Source organism: Nicotiana tabacum, chromosome 17, assembly GCF_000715075.1.
Source record: "Nicotiana tabacum cultivar K326 chromosome 17, ASM71507v2, whole genome shotgun sequence".
NCBI classification, from domain to species: domain Eukaryota; kingdom Viridiplantae; phylum Streptophyta; class Magnoliopsida; order Solanales; family Solanaceae; genus Nicotiana; species Nicotiana tabacum.
The window spans coordinates 45,198,388-45,220,849 of record NC_134096.1 but is presented as its reverse complement, the minus strand read 5'-3'; the positions used below and the strand labels follow the sequence as shown (position 1 = coordinate 45,220,849).

General features: G+C 40.5%; 2 protein-coding genes and 1 long non-coding RNA gene across 3 annotated transcripts; 2 read left to right on the top strand and 1 right to left on the bottom strand.

Annotated features, from left to right (window-relative positions):
• Positions 1–10,191: 10,191 nt before the first annotated feature.
• LOC142171399 (uncharacterized) lies at positions 10,192–12,320 on the top strand. The gene is made up of 3 exons (XR_012700959.1): positions 10,192–10,362; positions 11,017–11,098; positions 12,186–12,320. It is a non-coding gene; the product is annotated as an uncharacterized LOC142171399 (long non-coding RNA).
• Positions 12,321–13,378: 1,058 nt separating this feature from the next.
• Positions 13,379–14,387, top strand: LOC107799428 (NDR1/HIN1-like protein 6). Its single transcript, XM_016622540.2, has one exon. It carries the CDS (start codon positions 13,456–13,458, stop codon positions 14,221–14,223), a length of 768 nt encoding a protein of 255 aa, XP_016478026.2. The 5' UTR covers positions 13,379–13,455; the 3' UTR covers positions 14,224–14,387.
• A 3,725-nt stretch (positions 14,388–18,112) lies between these two features.
• Positions 18,113–18,586, bottom strand: LOC142171816 (uncharacterized). Its single transcript, XM_075235521.1, has one exon. The coding sequence runs from the start codon at positions 18,584–18,586 to the stop codon at positions 18,113–18,115; it is 474 nt and encodes a 157-aa protein (XP_075091622.1).
• Positions 18,587–22,462: the final 3,876 nt, after the last annotated feature.

Genomic DNA, 22,462 nt, shown 5'->3' with positions numbered 1-22,462 from the left:
TGAACAATCATTCGATCAATACAAAACGGTTTCAAATCAATACCATCTGAGATCTACAAATTACTTCTAGTTCTGGCCATTATCATAGATCTCTCTCTCTCTTTTTAGTTCTATCTTGAGATGTTGTGTTGATTTCTTCTTTGGTTCTATCTTGGAATTGTGTTTGCACTGCCTCAATTTTCATGCATATTTTCTGGAAAGTATTGATTAAACAATTGTATTATATATCTGGTAAAATTCTGCTATGAAAAAAAATAATTATATCACTACTGCACAGAATACAGATGCACTTCTAACTTCTTATTAGTTTCCACTTATTTTTCATTTGGTTATTGCAAAGGCATCTAAGTTACTTAGTCCAAATGCCATCTAACGCAACATAGTCTGAATCTGCTACAAGTACATAGTCTGAATCTGTTGGAACGTAACTTCTAAGGCATCTAAGTAGAAACTAAGTAACTTAGATGACATTTTCATTGCAAAAGGCATCTAAGTTACGTTTCAGAACTGCTGAAAGATTTTCTAAGCTCTGGTGACTGGCGACTTCTCAGTAGTACTTTATATACATAAGGGGTAAAAGTATAAATATAAAAAAATTTAACGGATTAACGATTTACCCGATAAGAAAATTAAGTAATCCGCCCCAAAACCGTTAAGTCGTTAATTATAAAATCTCAATCCGTTCACCATCCATTACCTCGATAATTTGATACCAATAAGCCAATAAGCTATCGGTTTCCCTAATCAGAATCTCTGCTTTCTTGACCTTACTTCATACTCCTGCCTTCACTGATTTCAGTGGTTCCTGCTACTCGACTCTTCTGCGTTTACATCACCTCTATTGGTAGTGTGCATGCCTTCCCATGAAGGTGGGGTTGCCCTTGCTGCAGATGATGAAAGCTTTCCTACGATGGAGAAAATAATTTCCTATAGGGAGAAGGCTAGAACTGACTTCTCAAAGCTGCCCTAGGATGACCCTGAGGTCGTAGAGTCTGAGATGGACACGACGGCCCTTGCTAATTTCAGGGCGAAGTTCAAAATTCTAGTCCACATCGATCTGGTCCCGGCTGGACGCGATGTGGTGCAGATTCATCGCCCTGGATATTGCGCGTTCTACGCATATCCATTCTACGTGGGCTACTCTTTCCCCATTCTCCCATTAGCAGAGGAATTCCCCGGCTCAGCTTTCTCCTTATATCTACAAGCTCATCCTCATGCTGATGAAGTACGCAGAATTGGCTGGCCGTGGGGTCTCTCTTTGCCACTTGATGCACTTTTTCGCGCCGAGCTTCCATACAGGGACGATGTTGCACCTTCGTCACCGTGGAGTCAAAAGCTTGGTAGTAAAGATGGACGATAAAGTAAATCGTTGATTCTGGCTTAATTACTTCTACGTCAAGACTGAGGACGTGGTGGCGAACGCAAATAGATTTCCTGAGGCGTGGAATTACGCCCGTAAGTATTTTCACTAAGTGCTCATTTTGCTCGTTCTGGTCGTAGTCTAACTGTTCTTCCTTTTTCTCCTGTTGAAACCGAGCCCCCTCCTTTGGTCGCGGATATTCACGAATGGGTTAGCAAGATCTTGCCCACACAATGGGGATTCATAGGTGGTCAGCCTTTTTCCAGAAGTTCGGGCCCAAGCTTTCAGCGACCGGTGAGTTTGTCCGTCCATATAGTGACTTTTTACGTATGCCATCTTGACCTTGTGGTAGCGTATTCGTCATAACTTTGGGAGTCGCCGTTCTAATCACTTTTGCAGGCCGAGGGTCTTCGAAGAGGCAGAAAGCTCCTGCTCCCGCATTCCGTAAGAGGAATGCCATTTCTGTTCCTACTGCTGTGGTGAGACCTGCTCGGTCGTTGACTACTGCGATGAGTGTTTCCACTTCCTCTCTGCGTCTAGTTGACGAGGACGATGAGGAAGGATCATCGCCAACTGATGATAATTTGCTTCCCCGCAAGAGGCGATCCGTCTGTATCGGCGAGGGAAGTTTCCACGTGGGAAGTTCGGTGATGGATGGCTTTGTCATCAGAGAAACGATGACCATAGATCTCGGAGTTGGTACCGAGCTGCTGTCCACGATTCTGTCGCCGTCGGGGGCCGAGGGATGTACGTTGCTCCTTGAGGCCGGAATGAGTATTGAAGGGTTGTCGATGTGAGTCCCTGACGCCTTATAAGGGTGTGAGATATCGACCTCGTTACCGACCGAGGATCCTTCCTCTCGGGTTGATACCAAGGGCAAAAGTGTTGTTGAAGAGGATTTTGAGACGGGCTCCGATATGGACGCTGAGGAGGTTAGGATGATGGGGGAAGGACTCACCCTGCTTGAGGTAAGGTTGGAAGGGAGCACGTGGACTATTGCGCTCCCTCTGGACCGGGATCTATTAGTTGACACGGAGGAAGTGGTCCCTTCACTCGGTCTACTTTGTTCCGATGTGGAGGGTAAGACCCTCGAGAAGCTGAAGGATTATACTTTGTCGAAGAGCATAGCCGGCCTTGCTCTTAGGGTATGTTTGGTATTCCGTTTCCATATTTATTTATTTTTATGTTGATTCTGACTTTGTTCTTACCCGCTCTAGCTTTCGTTTTAGACTGTGATCTTGGAGATTGAAAGTTCCCGCCAAGAGGAGAGGCGTAAGGCTATCTTTTAAAAGATGGAGCGGAAATATCGCGAATATCATGATAAGCACAGTGAGCTTTATCAGCGACTTGGTGGTAGTAGCAACTTCCGGGCCCTTCGAAACGAGCTAAAGGAGAAGGATGATGAATTGGTGAAGGTCATCGAAAAATGTAGTGAGCTCGAGGGGGAGTTGAAGGACAAAGAGGAGGAGCTCGAGGTGAGTAGGGGGTTGAGGCCCAATGCGCCGACCTTCAGGCTCAAGTGGTCTCGCTGCGGCCGAGCTGGAAGAGTGTCAACTTTGAGCGGCCGTTTTGAGTGGGGAGGTCGCCAAGAAGGTAGCGGATTTGTTGAAGGCAGAGTCGGACCAATTATCAGCTACACATAAAGCGACAACTTTAGAGGATACGATCCGTGTTATCCGTTCTGAACGAATTGCGCCATGGAGATGGTTAGGCTCAGAGAGGAGCGACTTGATGAGCGGATTGGGGGCTAGGCTCATCCCGTACTACTTTTCCTCATGTTCTTCGGGATCTGTATGAGAATGGATTCACGTCGAGGCCCAGCTGGATATATTCAGGGATCTGATGAGGACGGGGGTTGTTTCGGAAGCCGACTTAGAGAAAGATCGTGCTAAGGCACGTGAAGCTCGATTTGCTTGCGGTTATGACCCCGCTACATCACAAGTTGGTGATGTTGAGGAAGATGTGGAAGGGATTGAGCAAGATGCCTGGTATAAGGATGAGTATCCCGGCGACGACGGCGATGATGGAGAGACGGGTGGAGATGGTGTTGCTGAGTTAGGTCGAGCGTAGTTGCTTTTTTTTTTCTTTTGCTTGTAATTCTTGTACATACTTTTGCTGGCATTTGCTTTAGCCTTTGTAAGGTATATATTTGAAGTAAGAAATGTCATTTTCGCTGTTTCGTATCTAATTCTTTTCTTTCTGTTCGGGCTTGCACGCTTCTTTCTTTTGTTTTGTCGTTTTAATCATAAAAATTTGGTTTTGGTCATGGCTAGGGATCAGTAGGTGTTAATTCGAACGAGGTCGAATGTAACTTGTATTGAGTTAGTTCGAGCGAGGTCGAATGTGAGTTAATTGGAGCGAGGTCGAATGTGAGTTAATTCGATCGAGGTCGAATGTTAGTTAATTTGAACGAAGTCGAATGTGAGTTAATTTGAACGAGGTCGAATGTGAGTTAATTCGAGCGAGGTCGAATGTGAGTTAATTCGAACGAGGTCGAATGTGAGTTAATTCGAACGAGGTCGAATGTGAGTTAATTCGAACAAGGTCGAATGTGAGTTGATTCGAACGAGGTCGAATGTGAGTTGATTCGAACGAGGTCGAATGTGAGTTGATTCGAACAAGGTCGAATGTGAGTTACTTAATTGTGGCCGGGGGCCGGGTAGATATTGAGGCAATGTTGTTTTGGCAAAAACATGGGCGAACTTCATACACTTGTGTTTTTCTCATTTACTTGGAGAAATTTACATGTTTTTCGGGCTGGCATTCCAGTCCCACTCTATCTAGTCCCTTCATTGGGTGACCTGGAGACGTGTTGAGAGGTTGGACAATGAACTAACCGTCTGGTGTCTCTTTCCGCTCATATTTTGACTTGGAAGTGTCCTCTTTGTCGCATCGTTAAAAACTTCCTCGAGAAAACCCAATTGGACAAAACTCAAGTGAGGGAAAAAGAGTGCGACTTGGAGGACGCTTTTTCTTAAAAGTTGAAGTACTTGAGGTGGGCGACGTTCCAGTTTTTTGGCAGTAGTTTTCCTTCCATTGTTTCTAGTTGAAATGACCCTTTATTTGCTGCTATCATGATTTTGTATGGGCCGCCCCAATTCATCCCTATTTTTCCTTCCCACGGGTCTTTACATGCTTGTGTTTTGGCGACCATCCGTATTTAAGCCATATCTCTCTGTTCTTCGGTTTCATCGAGCTCTTGCCTTCTGCTTTCATCATTCCTCGTCCCTCTCTCATGGGAATATCGCAAACTGGGCTCTCCAACTTCGACCGGTATAACCGCATCAGTCCTATAGACTAAAGAGTAGGGCGTATCTCTTGTGCTCGTCTTTGGCATTGTGCGATAGGCCCAAAGCACTTCTGGTAATAGCTCCGGCCATAATCCCTTGGCATCCTCAAGCCTTCTCTTCATGATGTTCAGTATTGATTTATTGGAGGATTCCGTTTGCCCGTTGCCCGCGGGGTGGTATGGTGTGGAGAGTATTATTTTGATATGCCACTTCTCAAAACATTCGGCGACCTTTTTTCCAGTAAATTGGGGTCTGTTGTCGCAACTGATCTCTTTGGGGAGGCCGAAGCGTCACACAATATTTTTCCATATGAAGGCGATCACTTCCTGTTCGCGTATTTGAGCGAATGATCCTGCTTCTACCCATTTAGAGAAATAGTTAATTAAAACCAAAAGAAATCGTACATTACCTCACCCCGCAGGGAGGGGGCCAACGATGTCCATTCCCCATTTGATGAAAGGCCAAGGGGAGGTGACCGAGTGGGGATGCTCGCCCGCTTGATGGATCATTGGGGTGTATTGTTGGCATTGTTCGTATTTTTTTACCAAGTCTGCGGCCTCTTTTTTCATGGTAGGCCAGTAGTAACCTGTTCGTATGAGACATCTGACCAAAGCTCGATTGCCTGAGTGAGCTCCGCAGTGGACTTTGTGGACTTCTTCTAGGACGCGCTGCGTCTGATTCGGGCCTAAGCATTTCTCTAGGGGCCACCATACATCCTTTTGTATAGGTCGTTGTGAATAATGTTGTACCTGGCTGCTTGTATCCGGAGCTTCTTGTCTTCCTTTTTATCATTTGGGAGTACGTCGTCTTGCAAGTATGTAACAATACGGCTGCGCCAGTCCCAGGTTAGATTTATAGTTCTTACCTCAGTTTGATCTATCGATGAGTGGAGGAGGGTGACCACGTTTCCTTCTCTGGTTATGCTTTTAGTTGTTGCCACTAATTTGGCGAGGTCGTCTGCTTCGATGTTTTGTGCTTGAGGGATTTGGTGAAGCTGGCACTCGTCGAACTCGGGAAGTAGTTTACAAATCTCGGCCTGGTACTTTTGTAACCTTTTCTCTTTGATCTGGAAAGTCCTTGTGACTTGGTTGACGACGAGTTGCGAGTCGCAGCGTAGGATGACCCGCCTTGCCCCATACTTGAGTGCTAGCCTTAACCTGCAATCACGGCCTCATACTCGGCCTCATTGTTAGTCATGTCCGGGCACCTTATGGACTGGGGAACCACTTCGCCTGTCGGGACTACGAGTACAAGTCCCAATCCGGCCCCTGACGCATTGGAATCATCTTCGGTGTACAAAATCTATAGATCTTGTGTTCGCGGAGAAGTGTGGGCGGCTTCTTTTCCGCCTTCGGGCATTATTTTTGCGCTGAAGTCGGCGACGAAGTCGGCAAGGACTTGTGATTTTATCGCCGTCCACGGTTGATATGAGATATCATGCTCGCTCAGTTCTATGGCCCACTTGGCTAACCTTCCCTATGGCTCAGGCTTATGCAAAATACTCCGCAAGGGGAAAGTTGTGACTACCGAGATGGAGTGGCACTGAAAGTAGGGTCTAAGTTTTTGTGAAGCTACGACCAAGGCCAGGGCTAATTTTTTGAGGTGGGGATACCTCGTCTCGGTGTTGATTAAGGTTCTGCTAATGTAATAGTTGGGGGATTGCGTACCTTTATCTTCTCGGACCAAGACTGCACTCAGTGCTACTTCAGATACGGAGAGGTAGACGAGAAGGTGTTCCCCCTGTTCTGCTTTGGAAAGCAACGACGGTGACGACAGATAAGCCTTTAATTCCTTCAGGGCCTGAACGTACTCGGAAGTCCATTGGAGGTCGTTGTCTTTCTTGAGTATGCCAAAAACTTATGGCATCTGTCGGATGATCGTGAGATGAATCTTGACAGGGCGGCGATGCGGCCGGTCAACCTCTGAACCTATCTTTTGTTGGTTAGGTGCTCTGGTATTCCTATGGGTTTGATTTGGTCAGGGTTGACCTCAATACCCCTTTGCGATACTAGGAAGCCCAAGAATTTTCCCGAGGTCATGCCGAATGCACATTTTTCGGGATTCAACTTCATTCCGTACCGCCTGAGTATATCGAAGGCTTCTTTCAGGTGGTTTATGTGATCTTCTTTCCTTTTAGACTTGACCAACATATCGTCTATGTAGACTTCCATGGCCTTGCCGAGTTGGTCTTTGAACATTTTGGTCACCAACCTTTGGTATGTCGCTCCCGCATTTTTCAGTCCGAAAGGCATCACCCTGTAGCAGTTCGTTCCTTGGTGGGTGATGAAGGTGGTTTTCTTCTGGTCCTCCTCTTCCATGAGTATCTGATTGTAGCTCGAGTAGGCATCCAAGAAGCTCAGCAGTTCATGCCCGGCCGTTACGTCAATGAGCTGGTCAATGTGAGGTGGTTTTCTTTAAATCCGTTAAGTCTATGCACATCCTCCACTTTCCGTTATTCTTTTACACCATGACCACATTGGCGACCCATTGGGGGTATTTTGATTCCCTGATGGAGCCATTTTCTAACAATTTTACGACCTCCTCGCAGACGGCATTGTTTATTGCGGAATTGAACTTTTGCCTAACCTGCCTTACCGGGGATAGAACGGGTCGATGTTCAACTTGTGTATGGCGACCTCCTTCGGGATACCTGGCATGTCTGCATGGGAAAAAGCAAACAAGTCCGCGTTAGTAGTTAAGAATTGACGGAATTTACCTGGTTCTTGGAGCTTGCGGCCGACGTAGGCTTTCTTGTTGTGGTCGTTATCATCAAGTTGGATGGGGTCGAGGTCTTCTACAGTTGATCATGTGGCGTCTATTGGTTCGGGATCTCTGACGACGTCCGCTTTTTCATCACAGCTTGACCTCAACCCTGTTAATTGCTATGCGTCCTCTGCTTTGCCCTTCATTTGTTGGGTATATGTACAATCCAAGGCGATGCGATAGCATTCTTGAGATGTGCGTTGTTCTCCTCGTATGCTGAATACTCCCTATGGGTTGGAAATTTGATAATTTGGTACAAGCTGGAGATGATATCCCTCATGGCATGTATCCAAGGCCGGCCTATTACGGCGTTGTACGCCGTATCGTGGTCCATGATGTGGAATGTGGTTTCCAGAGTGACGCCGCCGGCCAAGACGGGGAGTGTGATTTCCCCGGATATTCATTCAACTGCATTATTAAAACATGTTAGCGTGATGCAGCGCGTCACTATCTTATCCTCGAGTTTCATTTGTGCAAGTACTCGAGGATGGACAATGCACGCGCAGCTCCTATGATCCACCATAATGCGTCTTACATCTGTATCTAATATTAGTAATGCAATAACAAGGGCATCATAGTGAGGGAAAACCAAACCGTGGGTATCTGTCTAATCGAAGATGATACTTTCTTCGAGTTCTTCGTACCGTTCATGAGTGATTGACCGTTTGGGCTTGTGGGTTGTGGCGAACTTTACGATGTTGATCGAAACATCGTCGCCGCCCCCGATGATCATTTGAATGGTCCGAGTCGGTGAGGGTAGTTTCAGCGGTCCCTGGTGTTGTTCACATCCTCGGGCAAAGTTAGTCCTCCCTCGGTCGCTCAACAATTCTTTGAGGTGTCCTTGATGAAGCATGTTCACGACCTCCTGCCTTAGGGCGATGCAGTCCTCAGTTTTCTGACCTCGTAAAGGGCGTTTGATTTTCTAGTGCTTGGGTCTGACCTCATCTTTTGTGGACACTTTACTTTTGGTCCGAGCTTCTTTAATGCGTAGACTATTTCTGAGGATGACACACAAAAATTGTGAGCGGATAGTAAATGGGGCATACCTCTCTCGTTCTGGTGAGTCCCTGTCCTTGACCTAGATGGGCCCTCTTCGTGGGGGGGGGGGCATGATGGCGCTTCTGACATATGGCTGATGCCTTTCTCGGTTGGATCGTGGAGCTGCGAGATCTCTCCTGGCATCATTTCTCCGATCCTTCCTGGTTTCAGCTTGTACCGAGGTCAATTTGGCCCATTCAGGTCGTCTTCGTCGGCACGGACCTCGGCACAGTACGCGTTGTGTATTTCATCCCAAGTGGTTGGAGGATATTTCATAAGCCGGCTAAATAGTTTTCTGGTCGCCCTTGAGCCATTCATGTTAAGTCCATTCTGGAAAGCTGCTATAGCCATTCCTTCCGATACATTCGGTAAGGTCATCCTTACTCTATTGAATCGAGTGAGGAAGTCCCTCAATCCCTCTCCGGGTGATTGTTTGATGGCAAATATATCGTTCACTCTTGCCTCCACTTCTTAGCCCCAGCATGGGTCGTTACGAACTTGTCGGCCATTTCTTCGAATGTTTCAATGGAGCGTGCGGGCAGCTGTGAATATCAAGTTAATGCTCCTCCGGAGACTTGTTCTTTGGCGAGATCATTGCCCTTTACCGAAGTGACATAGTGAGTTACATGATCTCCGGGGTCGGTCGTACCGTCATAAATTTTCAGATAAGGCGGCATCTTGAAGGTCTTGGGTATGGCATGTGGGGCGGCTTCATCACTGTAGAGTTGCTTAACGAACCGACCAACGTCTCTTTTGGCATGAGTTTTGGGGCACCCGGTATTTTGTCGACTCTTTCTTGGTGTTATCTCATTTGATCCCGAAGCATTTTGTTTTCATTTTTCATTTCTTCCATTTTCCTCGAAATGGCTGTGAGGGTGTCGTTACCTGCATTATTAATATTGTTAGTGATACCTGTTACTGGAGGGGGAGGGTCGTGCTGCATGGCCGTTGCTGGTGCAATGCAAGTCCTTGCATTTTCTCTGACTACCTCCTAAGTGCGCTTGTCGAGGATGCCAGTCAGCATATTTGTCAGCCAAGCCTCGAGTAGCTTCTTCACCGCTGGTGGCGCCGCTTTCGCTGTGGACGTGGAAGCTCTTTTACCACAGGATGTTGTGATACTGCCGTGAGGGAGGGGCGACCCACTTCGTCGGGGAGAGGTGTTAGGTGTTATGTCTTCGCCTTCTGTTTCGGAGACCTCATTGATGGTGTTTAAGAGGTTGGTAGTGAGATCGGTCACTGCCTTCATTCTTTCTTCTCCATTACCTGCCATGTTAGATCTGTGTGTACAAGGAAGTAGGAGCTCTTTTTTTTATGGATTGTGCCAGCTATAGATCTGTGTTTATAAGGAGAATGATTCACTCAATATTGAATGAGGTGGATGATTCCTCTCTCTCATAATGATGAATGATAGACAAATACTAGAATGTTGCGACCCTTCTCGGATCTAACGGAAAAAGTATGGAATAGTAGACAATCGAATCTCTTTAGAAATGTAGTGATTGTCTTTTATCTAGAGAGAAAGTCTGTTTTTCAAAGAATGTTCTTATCAGAGAATATCTCCCATCTTCCCCTATCTCTCTTTCTATTTATCTAGGACATTACTCAGTCAACCCTAAAAGTACAGTCACCAAGAATATTCTCCTGAATATTTTATTACAAAAACTAGCCGTTAGCACTGCCTTTGATACTCGACCTCGTTTATTATTGACTACTCGGCTAAAAGCTCCGTTATCTATTAATCGACCTCGTCCATATCGCTTTCCACGATACTGGTTCACGCTAAATCCCACTGAGTTAGATTTTGACCCATACAAAGAGAAGAGCAAGTTCTCATGGATCACTTCTGTTCTTGGTTTTCCTGTGTCAGTGATTATAGAACCAGGTGCTCTTGCATCAGAGGTTATTCAACAGGTTTGCGAGCATTTACCTATCTGTGTAATTTCTTCGTCTTGCTGTCTTTATTTTCATTGTTATTGCTCTTGACTGAGTCAATGGCAATAATAAGGTGAATTATTAAGTACAGTTGCATAGAGTCGACACTCCTCATAATGCAATTCTAATGAAACAAGTGATGCAAAGAGTTAATCTATTACTGTGTTGGAGTTGGACGGATTTCACAAAATTGCAATCACTGTTTTGTGCCTAAATATATCCATATGTACTCAGTGGCCAATGCATCTAAATAGTTTCTAATTGAAATATACAGTTTCTAAGGCTGAATATAACCCACTATGATTTACTATTTGCAGCAGCTTGATTGATTGTATATTTCAGTCTAATTGAAGTTGAAACCGATCACATTCCATTGTCCTACTTATGAAAAATTCAGATTGATATGTTTGAAGAGATATCTTTTGTATGTGGAAATGATCGAGCTAGGGGTGGTTGTGCTAAATCGTTCGAGATTGATATATATAGAGTTGGATGCTAGTTTGGGGAAGGACGATAATGAATTATGCAGTTTGATGTTATTTTTTGGTTTGATGAATTGTGTCATTTGATATAACTTGTGTTTTGATGAATTTTATTATCTCATATAATAACTAGTTACCTTTTCTTTTTCAGAATACAAACAAAGAATATTTGGAGAAAGTGGATGAGGCAGAATGAAGATGTTGAAGTAGAGGAGGGAGACATCAGACATGGAGTAAGTTTACGACTTGTGTTATCTCACTTACATATATGTATCTTGTTAATTTTAAGGAGGAATGCAACTATTTGAAATGATTGTGCAAGATACATTAAATATATTTTATGATTCGGTAAGACTTGAATAATTTCAGTTATTGATTTTATCATATTCTAATTTATAGGGGCAATTGTATTGTTTATGTAAGATAGGAATTATGCCTAGTTATAGTTTTTCTAAGCTATGCCTTTATCCAGGAACAGGAACACGTTCCAAGCCAATATATTTATATATTTATGAACTTAGCTTGATAAATAGCTCATATATGTTTATACAAAAAAACTCTAGCTATATTTAGCTAGGGATATATATATTCACATCTAATTTGAAATAAGTGATGGGATGATTGGAATTTCAATTTCTCCACCATTAACTCTAAATCTTGAGTTCGAGCTCGAAGATCGGAAATTTTCTTCACCCCCTTAAGTGGCCTAACCAATGCAAAAGCGTGAGGCTGAGTACAATGAGGAACTTGGGAAATTCTCATGTTGCGTGGCATCTTATTTGCTAAGTTTTATTCACTGACTATATAATAACAAGATCTGTGTTCACCAATTACATCATTCAAATTGGTGAAAAAGAGCTTATTTTGGTAGTGGTAGATCACAAACACCTAGTGCAAGTACAGACATGGAGATAAATTATAGGTTCTAAATTTTAGAACCATGACTTAAAAGTGCTAATAATTGATTTTTAAATTTAAAACATATACTTATTTTAATTAATTTCGTAACATAAATATAGTGTGTTTGATCAAAATCTCGTATCGGGCTTCTACCTCCGCGACTTGAGCAATTCCCATAACAATGTTCTGCCTACTAAAGGCACCTAAAGTCAAGAGGATTTGGTATTCAAAAGCACCAAAAGAAATAAAGCAATCGTCAACGCATACCGATGACATATGCTTTGAAAGTTTGGAATATTGCCTTAAAGTTTCAGTTGTATTAAGGAAGCTTCCAAAAAGTCCGTTTCTAAGCTTAACTTCTCTGAATTTTGTTATTTTAATTTTCTTGCTACCTAAGACTTAAACCATATTTTATTGCAGAAGCAATGGTGGAAATGGAATAAAGATGAGTTTGCTTTTTCTTGCGGTGGCGTGTACATGTGTAACATACTTAACATGAAACCTGGATGGCCAACTGACCTATTTTCACATTTGTCTGATATTTAAAAATTTCTTTCTTGAAAAAACCCTTACAACATTTGGCCAAAAAACAAATAATTTGTTCTAAATTTGGTTTGTTTTATGTAAAGGTTTTAGTTGTTTGACTATTACAAGAGTCTTGAATCCAAAAAATGAGAGAACCTGTCGCAGTTGCTCCCTTTTCAAACCCAAAACTGAATTATGATAGGAAGTGAATGTCATCTTTCCAATTTCTCCTCACACATTTATTTTCAAAAACTTAGGCAAATTAAAGGAAAGGAAAGAAATTAAGAGTGAAAAATGTTTAGGACAAGGGCATCAAAGGTTACTAGGCCGTTCTCATTAGTTATCAGTGTATTTTAATTATAATTTTGAAAGTATATCTATGTAATTGTCTAAACTTCGAGAGTGTGCACGTAAAATTTTCACATAAGTTATTGATGCATTCTTTTAATATTTCAGCAATACTCAAAAGTCATATCCACAATTTAAAAACTCTTTGGCCCCTTTTAACAAACAGGAAAAACAAAAAGAAACATGTATGAAATATAAGACAACATTTTGTTCTTACTGAAAGGTTGTGGCACATATAATTCAACTATGAAAGGTAATAAAATTCAAATTGTGGAGTATTTTTTTCTTCTCCCCACTCATTGTCTGGTATTAGTATTGGAGTCGCTATTATTTGGATTCACGTCACGGAAAATATTTCCTATTCAAAATCAAGACTTCTGGATAAAGATATCTATCTCACCTCTCACCACCAGGATCCGATCCCTCTTGGAAAACTGCATACTTACCGAAACGAGCGAATAAATAATGAACACACTGAAGCCGGACTTTATGGAAAAGTATTAACGCGCAAAGAAATTAGGCACTCCTCAACATAACTAAGCTTTTACTATATGAAATATACGCAAAAGTAACATTGACCCATTCAGGCACGTAGACACGTTTGTTCAGACTTTAGATTCAACCTCTTACACACAAAGTCAAAATAAGGAAGCTTGAAAATATCCATTTACATGCCCACTATACTTTGTATATTTTTATTGTCACTTTTTCAACGTCCCTATATATATATACATAAAAATCTTGGTCCAAGAAAATACGTTTTGTATAACATTTTGCTCTCGTTTGTTCTTAATCTTGTAACAACATTTTGTTTTCCATGGCCGATCACCAAAAAATTCATCCCGCTCCGGCACCAGAGCCGCAGCAGGAAGCGCTACCCAAAACCACGGCTCCGTTGGTGCCACGTGGCTCTTCGCGGTCAGAGAACGGCGATCCTGAGCGGCAGCAACCACCTTTGAGAAGGTCATTAACCCCATATTCACCATCAAAACAACCAAAGAAAAGAAGCTGCTGCAAAAAATGCCTGTGTTGGTCCTGTTGCCTATTTTTCCTACTGATCATACTCTTAGGCATTTTAGCTGCCATAATTTACTTTGTCTTCCAACCAAAAATACCAAAGTACTCTGTCGACAGCATGAGAATTACACAATTCAACATCAACAATGACATGAGCTTGTCCGCAACATTTAACGTGAGCATCACTGCAAGAAATCCCAACAAAAAGATTGGAATTTACTATGAAAATGGAAGCCATTTGAGTGTATGGTACAAAGGCACGAATTTATGTGAAGGGTCATTGCCAAAGTTTTATCAAGGCCATAGAAATACCACTGTACTTAACGTGAAAATGACAGGGCAAACAGAGAATGCTACCAATTTGTTGCAGTCATTGCAGGTGGATCAACAGAGTGGAACTATTCCATTGAATCTTCGAGTTAAGGTTCCAGTGAGGATAAAGCTGGGAAAATTGAAGCTTACGAAGTGGAAGTTTTTGTTGAAGTGTAGACTAAACGTGGATAGCTTGTCTCAGGATAATGTTATTCGGATTAGGGATAATAAGTGTAAGGTCCGGTTTAGGTTTTAAATTGGTCCATTCTTGATTATAGTCCACCATGTACACTTTTATTTTACTTTTTACTCAATAAATCTGGTGGAGGATTTTAGATTATATTCTTTTGAGAGCTTTTCACAATAATGCTGTTTTGTAATTTGTTATAATAAATTATTGGATTTTTTCTTCTTCTTTTCCCTTGTTTGTCTTTTGCATCAAGTATCTTTTTCTATTGTGTGAACGCTTAGAGCAATCTTTGTTCCTGTATTGGTAGAACACGTCAAATTTTAATAATTATAACACAAAGTCAGAGTTAATACTCTAAAATCCTCATAACCTATCAAATTTTTTTATTAGTTACATACTTAAACTTTTGGATATTTCCGAAATTCCGCTAAACTAAATCGCTCTTCGTATTAAAACCTCCTTCATTACTTATCTAGCATAACATGTGTAATAACTCGCTTGAGAGAGAGTGACAATTGAAAAAAGCCATCAAAATGGCCTACCTAACAGAGTGTACCGGCTAATTAGCCTAACCCTCTTAATTTTTTTAATTTTCTCTATATTTCCTTTATATTCACCTTTTTTCCTCACTTTTTATCATTCTTCCTCATTTTTTTCACTTTTCTTCTCCATTTTTCACCTTTCTACACTTCTTCATATGGGTTTCTTCTGAAATTTTTTCTCCTTATCTTGTTTCATCTGAAATGATTTATTCTCTTTCTTGTTTTAATCTTCTTTCATGTCTTACCCATAATGTCGAAAGAACACTCATATAAATCTTCTTATTAAACCCAACACTTTATAGAAAATGAAGTCGAATCTCTTGAACCTTATTTGTGTAATCTTGAACGAGAGAATATAGTTGCTGGCCAATTGGTTTCTTATTTGCAAAAAGTTATTTTGTGTAATCTTATTTGTGTAATATAAGATAATTTTTCCGGAAATGCAATACTATATGCCTTCATTTATTTGTTTATTTTTGGTGCTACAAAGTGAATACAATTAAGGACTTATTCAATTGGAGTCAAGCAAAAAATAATACATTTATTAGATCCTATTTTGGCCAAAATTTCTATAATTAATCAGTATTCCGAGAGTAATACATTATGAGTAAACTATATAAAAACTTTAGTACAAATCGTAAGTTAATATAGTTATACATATGCACCGCTAAGAATTCAGCAAGTATTTTAATATATAGAAAAATATAGTTCAAAGTTTTTTAGGGACACCAGGTAGTTCAAGTAGGTAATTGACAAAAAATGATACTTTAGGGAGGTTTTATGCTAAGTTAAATAGCCATGTGTACTGTCACATGACATATTTTTTTTAGTTAATTAGAAATGTGTACTAAACGCAGTTCTAAGAATGCAACAATAGGGTATTAATATGAATGTCGTTATAGTTCAGGAGAATTTTGAGAACATACTATAATTTTAATATGTAACTGATCAAAAGTTAATAGTTTAGGGGAAGTTTAAGATATTAACTCCACAGAGTAACGAGAAATGCTATTTTATTTGTTGTCTAAATGATTTCTTGTGAAAGAATATGTAATTGATATGTTAAGTTGAACTGTTGAAGTACTTGTATAAAAAGATTAGACTCTCAATGGGACCCCAAACGCTTATGTTGCATGGAATTGGGCTTGTTTGGTTGTTTAATTAGGGAACTTGCACAATTAGTCAAACAAATTCATAGATTTATTTTTTCTAGTCAGCATACATAAATTATATTTAATTATTGTAATGACCTGATCGATCATTTTGAGCTTTAGCAATCTGTTCGGCAACTTAAGACTTTGAGTAGCTTCATATGATGCATTATGGCTTGTGTGTATGGTTGGTTTCGATGTTCGAAAGGTTCAGGATTGATTTGGAAGAGTGATTCTCAAATTGGAAGCTTTAAGTTGGAAGAGTTGATCAAGGTGGACTTTTGAGTAAACAACCTCGGAATCCTATAGGTTCGTAAAGTGATTTTGGACATGGACGTATGTTCGGGTTAAGTTTTGAGTGGCCCGGGAGCGATTCGACACTTATTGTCGGAAGTTTGTACTTTGAAGATTTTTCAATTTGCTAAATTTGACTTGGAGTAGACTTTGGTGCTATCAAACTCCCATTTAGGTTTTGAGACCTTGGATAGGTTTATTTAGTTAATTAAAACTTATGTGCGAAGTTTGGATGTAATCTGTAATGTCTAAATATTATTCCAACGCGTTCGACGAAGTTTGAAGGTTTGAAAGTTAAAAGAGAGATTTTGATCATCTATTCTTGGTTTTGATGTTATTCGTGGTGTTTCAAGACCTTAGATAAGTTTGGATAAAGTATTGAGACTAGTTTGTATATTGGACGGGGTCCAGGGGGCCTCGACTGTGTTTTGGGGTGGTTTCAGACTATTTTCCTTTGATTTGTAGTTGCTGGTTTTCTGCTATCAATGGTATGCATAGCGATCACAAAAGGTGTAATGCGACCGCGAAGAGTGATTTAGAGTTGGAGAGCATTTGTGGTTCGTGATCGCGTTTGGTTCACTACGTTCGCATAGGGTGCTTGGTGGTCTAGAAGTTGGACCATCGCGTTCGCGCCAAGGAGTATGCGTTCACGTAGTGGCTTGTGCTGAAACTTCGTGTTCCGTGTCTGAGTCTGCGTTCGCGTAGAGTCTGAACCAAACTGGGGAAAGTTAGTCTTCGCGAACGCGGAAAGGTCTCACGTTCGTGGAGGCGCAGATAATTTCGCAATCGTGGATTGTCTAATGCGACCGCGTAGAATGTTTTAGGTACCAACAGAATTTTTGCTTCGTGATTGTGATGCTTTGGACCGTGATTGCGAACGGTAAAGTGTGGGCAGAATATAAGTTTGTAAATCGGAAATTTGCTCATTTCTCTCTTGCTAAGGAGAGTTTTGGGCGATTTGGAGGAGCCAGTTTCATCAACTAACACAAGGTAAGTGAATCCAAATTGTTGTGAGCTAAATACATGGATTATATATAGATTTTAATGTGAAAATTAGTAGAAATTGTGGAATTTTATTGGAAAATCTAGAGTTGGTAAAAAGGGAATTTGACCACGAAATTAAACATGAAATTGTGAATAATTTATATATTTGAGTTCGTGATGCTATGAGTAACATTTGTTTTCGAAAAAATTTCAAAACCGAGCGCGTGGCCCCGAGGTTGATTTTCTTGACTTTTTGTGTGGGGTTGAGAATTATTTCTATTTTTTAAATCACGGGGTGTTGAGTATGTATTAATTAGTTTGCATGTTCTTTGGCCAGTTTCAGATCGTTTGGCATTGGTTTGAGGTATTAGAAAAGTGTTGGAGCCGATTATCGAATTTCAGAGCACGGTAAGTCTCTTGCCTAATCTTGTAAGAGGGAACTTATCTTCATAGGTATTCTATTTTCTATGTGCTATGTATTATGGGAACTACATACGTACGAGGTGACGAGCGTTCGTACGTATGCTAGATTCTTGATATGCCCGGGTACATTTAGACTTATATTATGCTTTAACTGTATTATTTGAATTGTTCTTACATGTTTAAATGCTCCAATTTGTGATTTAACTTGAGACTGGACTTGTGTAGGTTACCGAGCCGTGCTATTTTAAGAACTCGGCGGGATACTTTATTATCGATAGAGTTATGATTCCTCTTATGTACATATCCTCGTGTTGTACTTGCTTGATCGGTAGTTTCGTGACCACTTAAACTCGCACGTGTCTTCGCGAGTTGGGCTAGTGAACTGTTGAAAGTTTCAATATTCTTATGGGAGCAGACAGTTCGCCTCGGCAGTATTATGAAATAATCTTATGGCAGCTGACTGGTGTACAAGTGTACTAATTGAGCATAACGTTGATATTTATCACATTTTAGCACAAACATCTTTGAATCTTGTTCCATTCGGGGCCAATAGTAACCGGGTCACATTAACTTGAACACCAATAAATATGCTACAGAATGATTGCCACAAACTCCCTCATGAACTTCCCCCATTATATAATCAGCTTCCGCTGGTCCTAAGCATCGAGCCAACGGACCCTGAAAAGATCTCCGGTATAATTGTCTATCAATAAGATAATAACATACAACTTTTGTTCTGGGTGCCCGGGAAGTTTTGGAATTATCAAGTAATTTGTCATGTCTTAGATACTCTATAAATTCATCTCTCCTATCCCAAACTAGATTTGTTGAATTAACTTCGCAATAACCATCCACATCTAGGACTGAATGCAATAACTGTACAACTACACCAGAATCATCCCTTTTTATCTTTGTTGAAGAACCCAAGTTAGCTAATGCATCAGCCTCTACGTTCTCCTCTCTTGAGATATAGATCACCGACCACTCCCTGAACCGGAAAAGTAAAACTTGGACTCTATTTAAGTACTGCTCCATACGCTCTTCTTTAGCATAAAAAATCTCATATATGTGATTAACCACTAACTGGGAATCACACTTTACTTTAATCACCTCGAAGCCTAGTCCAAGGGCTAATTTGAGTCCAAAAAAAAAAAAAAAAAACCATAGCCTCATACTCGGCTTCATTGTTAGTTAAAGGAACAGTTCGTATGGCCTACCTTAGGATTTATCCCGAAGGAGTAATTAATACTATCCTAAGACTGGACCCTTTCACATTGATGCGCCATTCGCAAAGAAGGTCCAGAATCTGAATCCAGTCACCAATACCAAAACTGCTTTTTTGGTAGCTAAAGGCATCATTTCCGAACTAAAGTTAGCCACGCAGTTGGCCAAAACTTGTGACTTGATTGCGATCTGCGGTTTATATTCAATATCGAATTTACTAAATTCAACTACCCATTTAGCCAACCGACCCGATAACTCAGGTTTATGAAGGACATTTCTCAGGGAAAAAGTCATCATAACGGCTATTGGGTGGCATTGAAAGTAGGGTCTAAGCTTTCGAGAGGCAACTACGAGAACTAGAGCCAACTTTTCCAGATGCGGATATCGAGTTTTCGCACCTGACAATATCTTACTAACATAATAAATAGAGAACTGCATATCTTCATTTTTCTGGACCAGAATTTCACTTATCTCTACTTCTGAAACCACTAAATATACTAAAACTTTCTATCTATCCTTCAGTTTGGACATTAAAGGTAGGTTGGACAAGTATTTCTTCAAATCTTTCAACGTTTGCTGACACTCTGATATCCATGAGAAGTCATTCTTCTTTTTGAATAATGAAAAGAACCGATGACACTTTTCTGAGGATCTAGATATAAATCTACTAAGAGATGCCAATCTTCCGGTCAACCTTTGCAACTCCTTCACGCTATTTACTTGATCAGGAATATCTTCTATGGCTTTGATATTGTTAGGATTTACTTTAATTTCTCTTTACGAAACCAAGAAACCAAGAAATTTCTCGAATCCAACTCCAAAAGCACATTTCTTCGTGTTAAGTTTCATTTTGCACTTTCTTAAGATGTCAATCGTTTCTTGTAGATGAGTCAAATGGTCCTCCCCCTTCCCCCCCCCCCCCACATACACTAAAAGCCTTAACCAACATATCATCAATATAAATTTTTATAGTTTTACCAACTTGATGTCCGAGCATCTTATTTACGAGCCTTTGGTATGTGACTCCAACATTTCTGAGCCCAAAAGGCATCACATTATAGCAATAAGTACCAAAATTAGTAATAAATAATATTTTTTCTTGATTCTCAGGGTGCATCCCTATTTGATTATACCCGGAATACACATCAAAGAAACTAATGAACTCATTCCCAGCGGTGGTATCAATCATTTGATCTATATTAGGTAATGGGAAATAGTCTTTAGGGTATGCCTTAAGTTTTTAAAATCAATACACATCCTAAATTTATTGTTCTTTTTTGGTACTACCATTGCATTAGCTAACCAATCAGGATATTCAACTTCACGTATTGAACCTATTACCTCCTCCTTGACAAACCTATTTCTTACCTCGACTATTGGCCCTTTTTTTTTGCTTTGTCGGAGGAAAATTAGGGTCCAAGCTTAGCTTGTAAACTTCTACTTCAAGTGGGATCCATGTCATATCTAAGTGAGACCACGCAAAACAATCAGTATTAACCTTAATAAATTCAATATTTTTACATCTGAGCTCGGGACTTAACCTTGTTCCCAGATAAACCTTTATTTCCTGGAACTCAGTGAACAAATAATTTTGTTCGAGTTCTTATGCGGTTGATTTTGTTGCATCCGTATCTTCTGGTACTTGGAAGGATATGGGTACCTGGTAAATATTCGGTGTCTCCTCCTCATTACTATCTTTCTTCGGTATTTCCACCAGGATTGAATTAGATGTTGGCACCGGTACGTGTAATTGCTATTTACTGACTCCATCTACCTTGTATTAGACAAAGTAAGAACATTCATTTCCCTAGCAGTGGGCGGGTCACCTCTAATTTGCTTAACTCCATTTGGTATTGAGAATTTTAACAACTGGTGATAAGATGACGGAACAGATTTTATATCGTGGATGTATGGCCTACCAAGAATCACGTTGTAACCCATATATCAATCCAAAATTTCAAATAGCGTTGATTTTGTTACTCCTTCAGCATACGTAGGCAACACGATCTCTCCTCAGATCGTCTTACTTGATAAGTTGAAACCAGCCAGAAGCTTTGTTGTCGGAACTATGTTACCGACCAACTTTGCTTGCTCTAGGACTCTTAGTTGAATAATATTGGAGGAACTACCTGGATCAACCAACACAAGATTAATTTTGAATTCTAAAACATTTAAGGATATTACAGTGCATCATTGTATGGTAAAATAAGACCATCCGTAACTTCCTCATTGAAGGTAATTTCATCATCTTTTGGTGTTTCCCGGATCCTCTTTCCACGAGTGACTGATATCTTCGTCTTCTTTGCAGCAAAAAATATCACCCCATTCACTTCAACTCCTCCAAAAATTATGTTTATTGTGAGTTTTGAGACCCCGCCGGTTTTGCTGATTTTGTTGTATCACGACCCTTACCGTAATTACTCTTAGCCCGGTCACTTAAAAAGTATCTACGATAGTCATTTTTCAGCAATATTTCTACCTCTTCACGAAGATACGGCAGTCCCCAGTCATATGACCATGTGTACCATGGAATTCATACCATAAATTAGGATCTCTCTAATTGATTTCGGAAATCTTGTCTCTTTAATGTTCCCCATAGCCAAAACCAACTCTACTAAACTAACATTGAAATTATAATCTTATAACTTGGGATAGCTTGAATCCCGATACCCCAATGGTTATTTATGTTGCAAAGTTATGCTACTTCGTTCATGATTATTCGTTCTATCTGGTCCTGTTCTTTTCAACGATTGATAGCATTCCACGTCATTGTCTAACCTTTAGTTTAATACATATGATTGAAAACGGCTCCTAGATGCCCTCCAGTCTGCATCGAGGTCATTCTTGGACCTTTCTAGATTTTGATCATGATTTCGACCTTTGAAAGACACCGGGGAACCTAGCTGATCATCTTCAATCCTAATTTCAGATTCATAGCAATTATGGACATCAACCCACGTGGTTGCTTAAAATTCCAACAAACTCTCCTTCAACTTCCTTAAGGCATCAGAGCTTAAGATATTGAGACCCTTAGTAAATGTTTCCGCTGCCCATTCATCTGGTACAACAACATTCTCTCATTTTGAAATCTGATCACGAATTCTCGTAGCAACTCTGAGTCTCCTTGAGCGATTATGAAAATATCTGCTTTCCTAGCTTGAACTTTCCTCGCTACTGCATGAGCTTTGTTGAAATAATCTGCAAGCATTTCAAAAGAATTAATTGAGTATTTAGGTAAAAGTGAATACCATATTAAAGCCCATTTTGTTAGAGTTTCGCTAAATTTCTTTAGAGACCCTGATTTGATCTCATGTGGAGCCAAATCATTTACCTTCATAGATGTAGTATAAGTTGTAATGTGTTCTTATGGATTCGATGTTTCATCATATTTTAGAATATTCTCCATCTTGAATCTCTTTGAAATCAACTCCGAAGCCATACTAGGTTTGAACGACAACTGTATATACTTCTTTGAGTCCGAGCTCTTTATGACCGGAGGTGTAATGACCTGACCAATATTCTTTATTTTTAGATCTTCATTACCCTAATTAATACTTCTCGTATGTGATTTTACTATTTTATGATTTGCGGGGATGGTCGGTTCGGGTTTGGAAGGATTTCGGTTGAAATCGAAATACTTAGTTCCCTAATAGTGGCCAAACATGGCCAAGTTTGACTTGAGTCAAT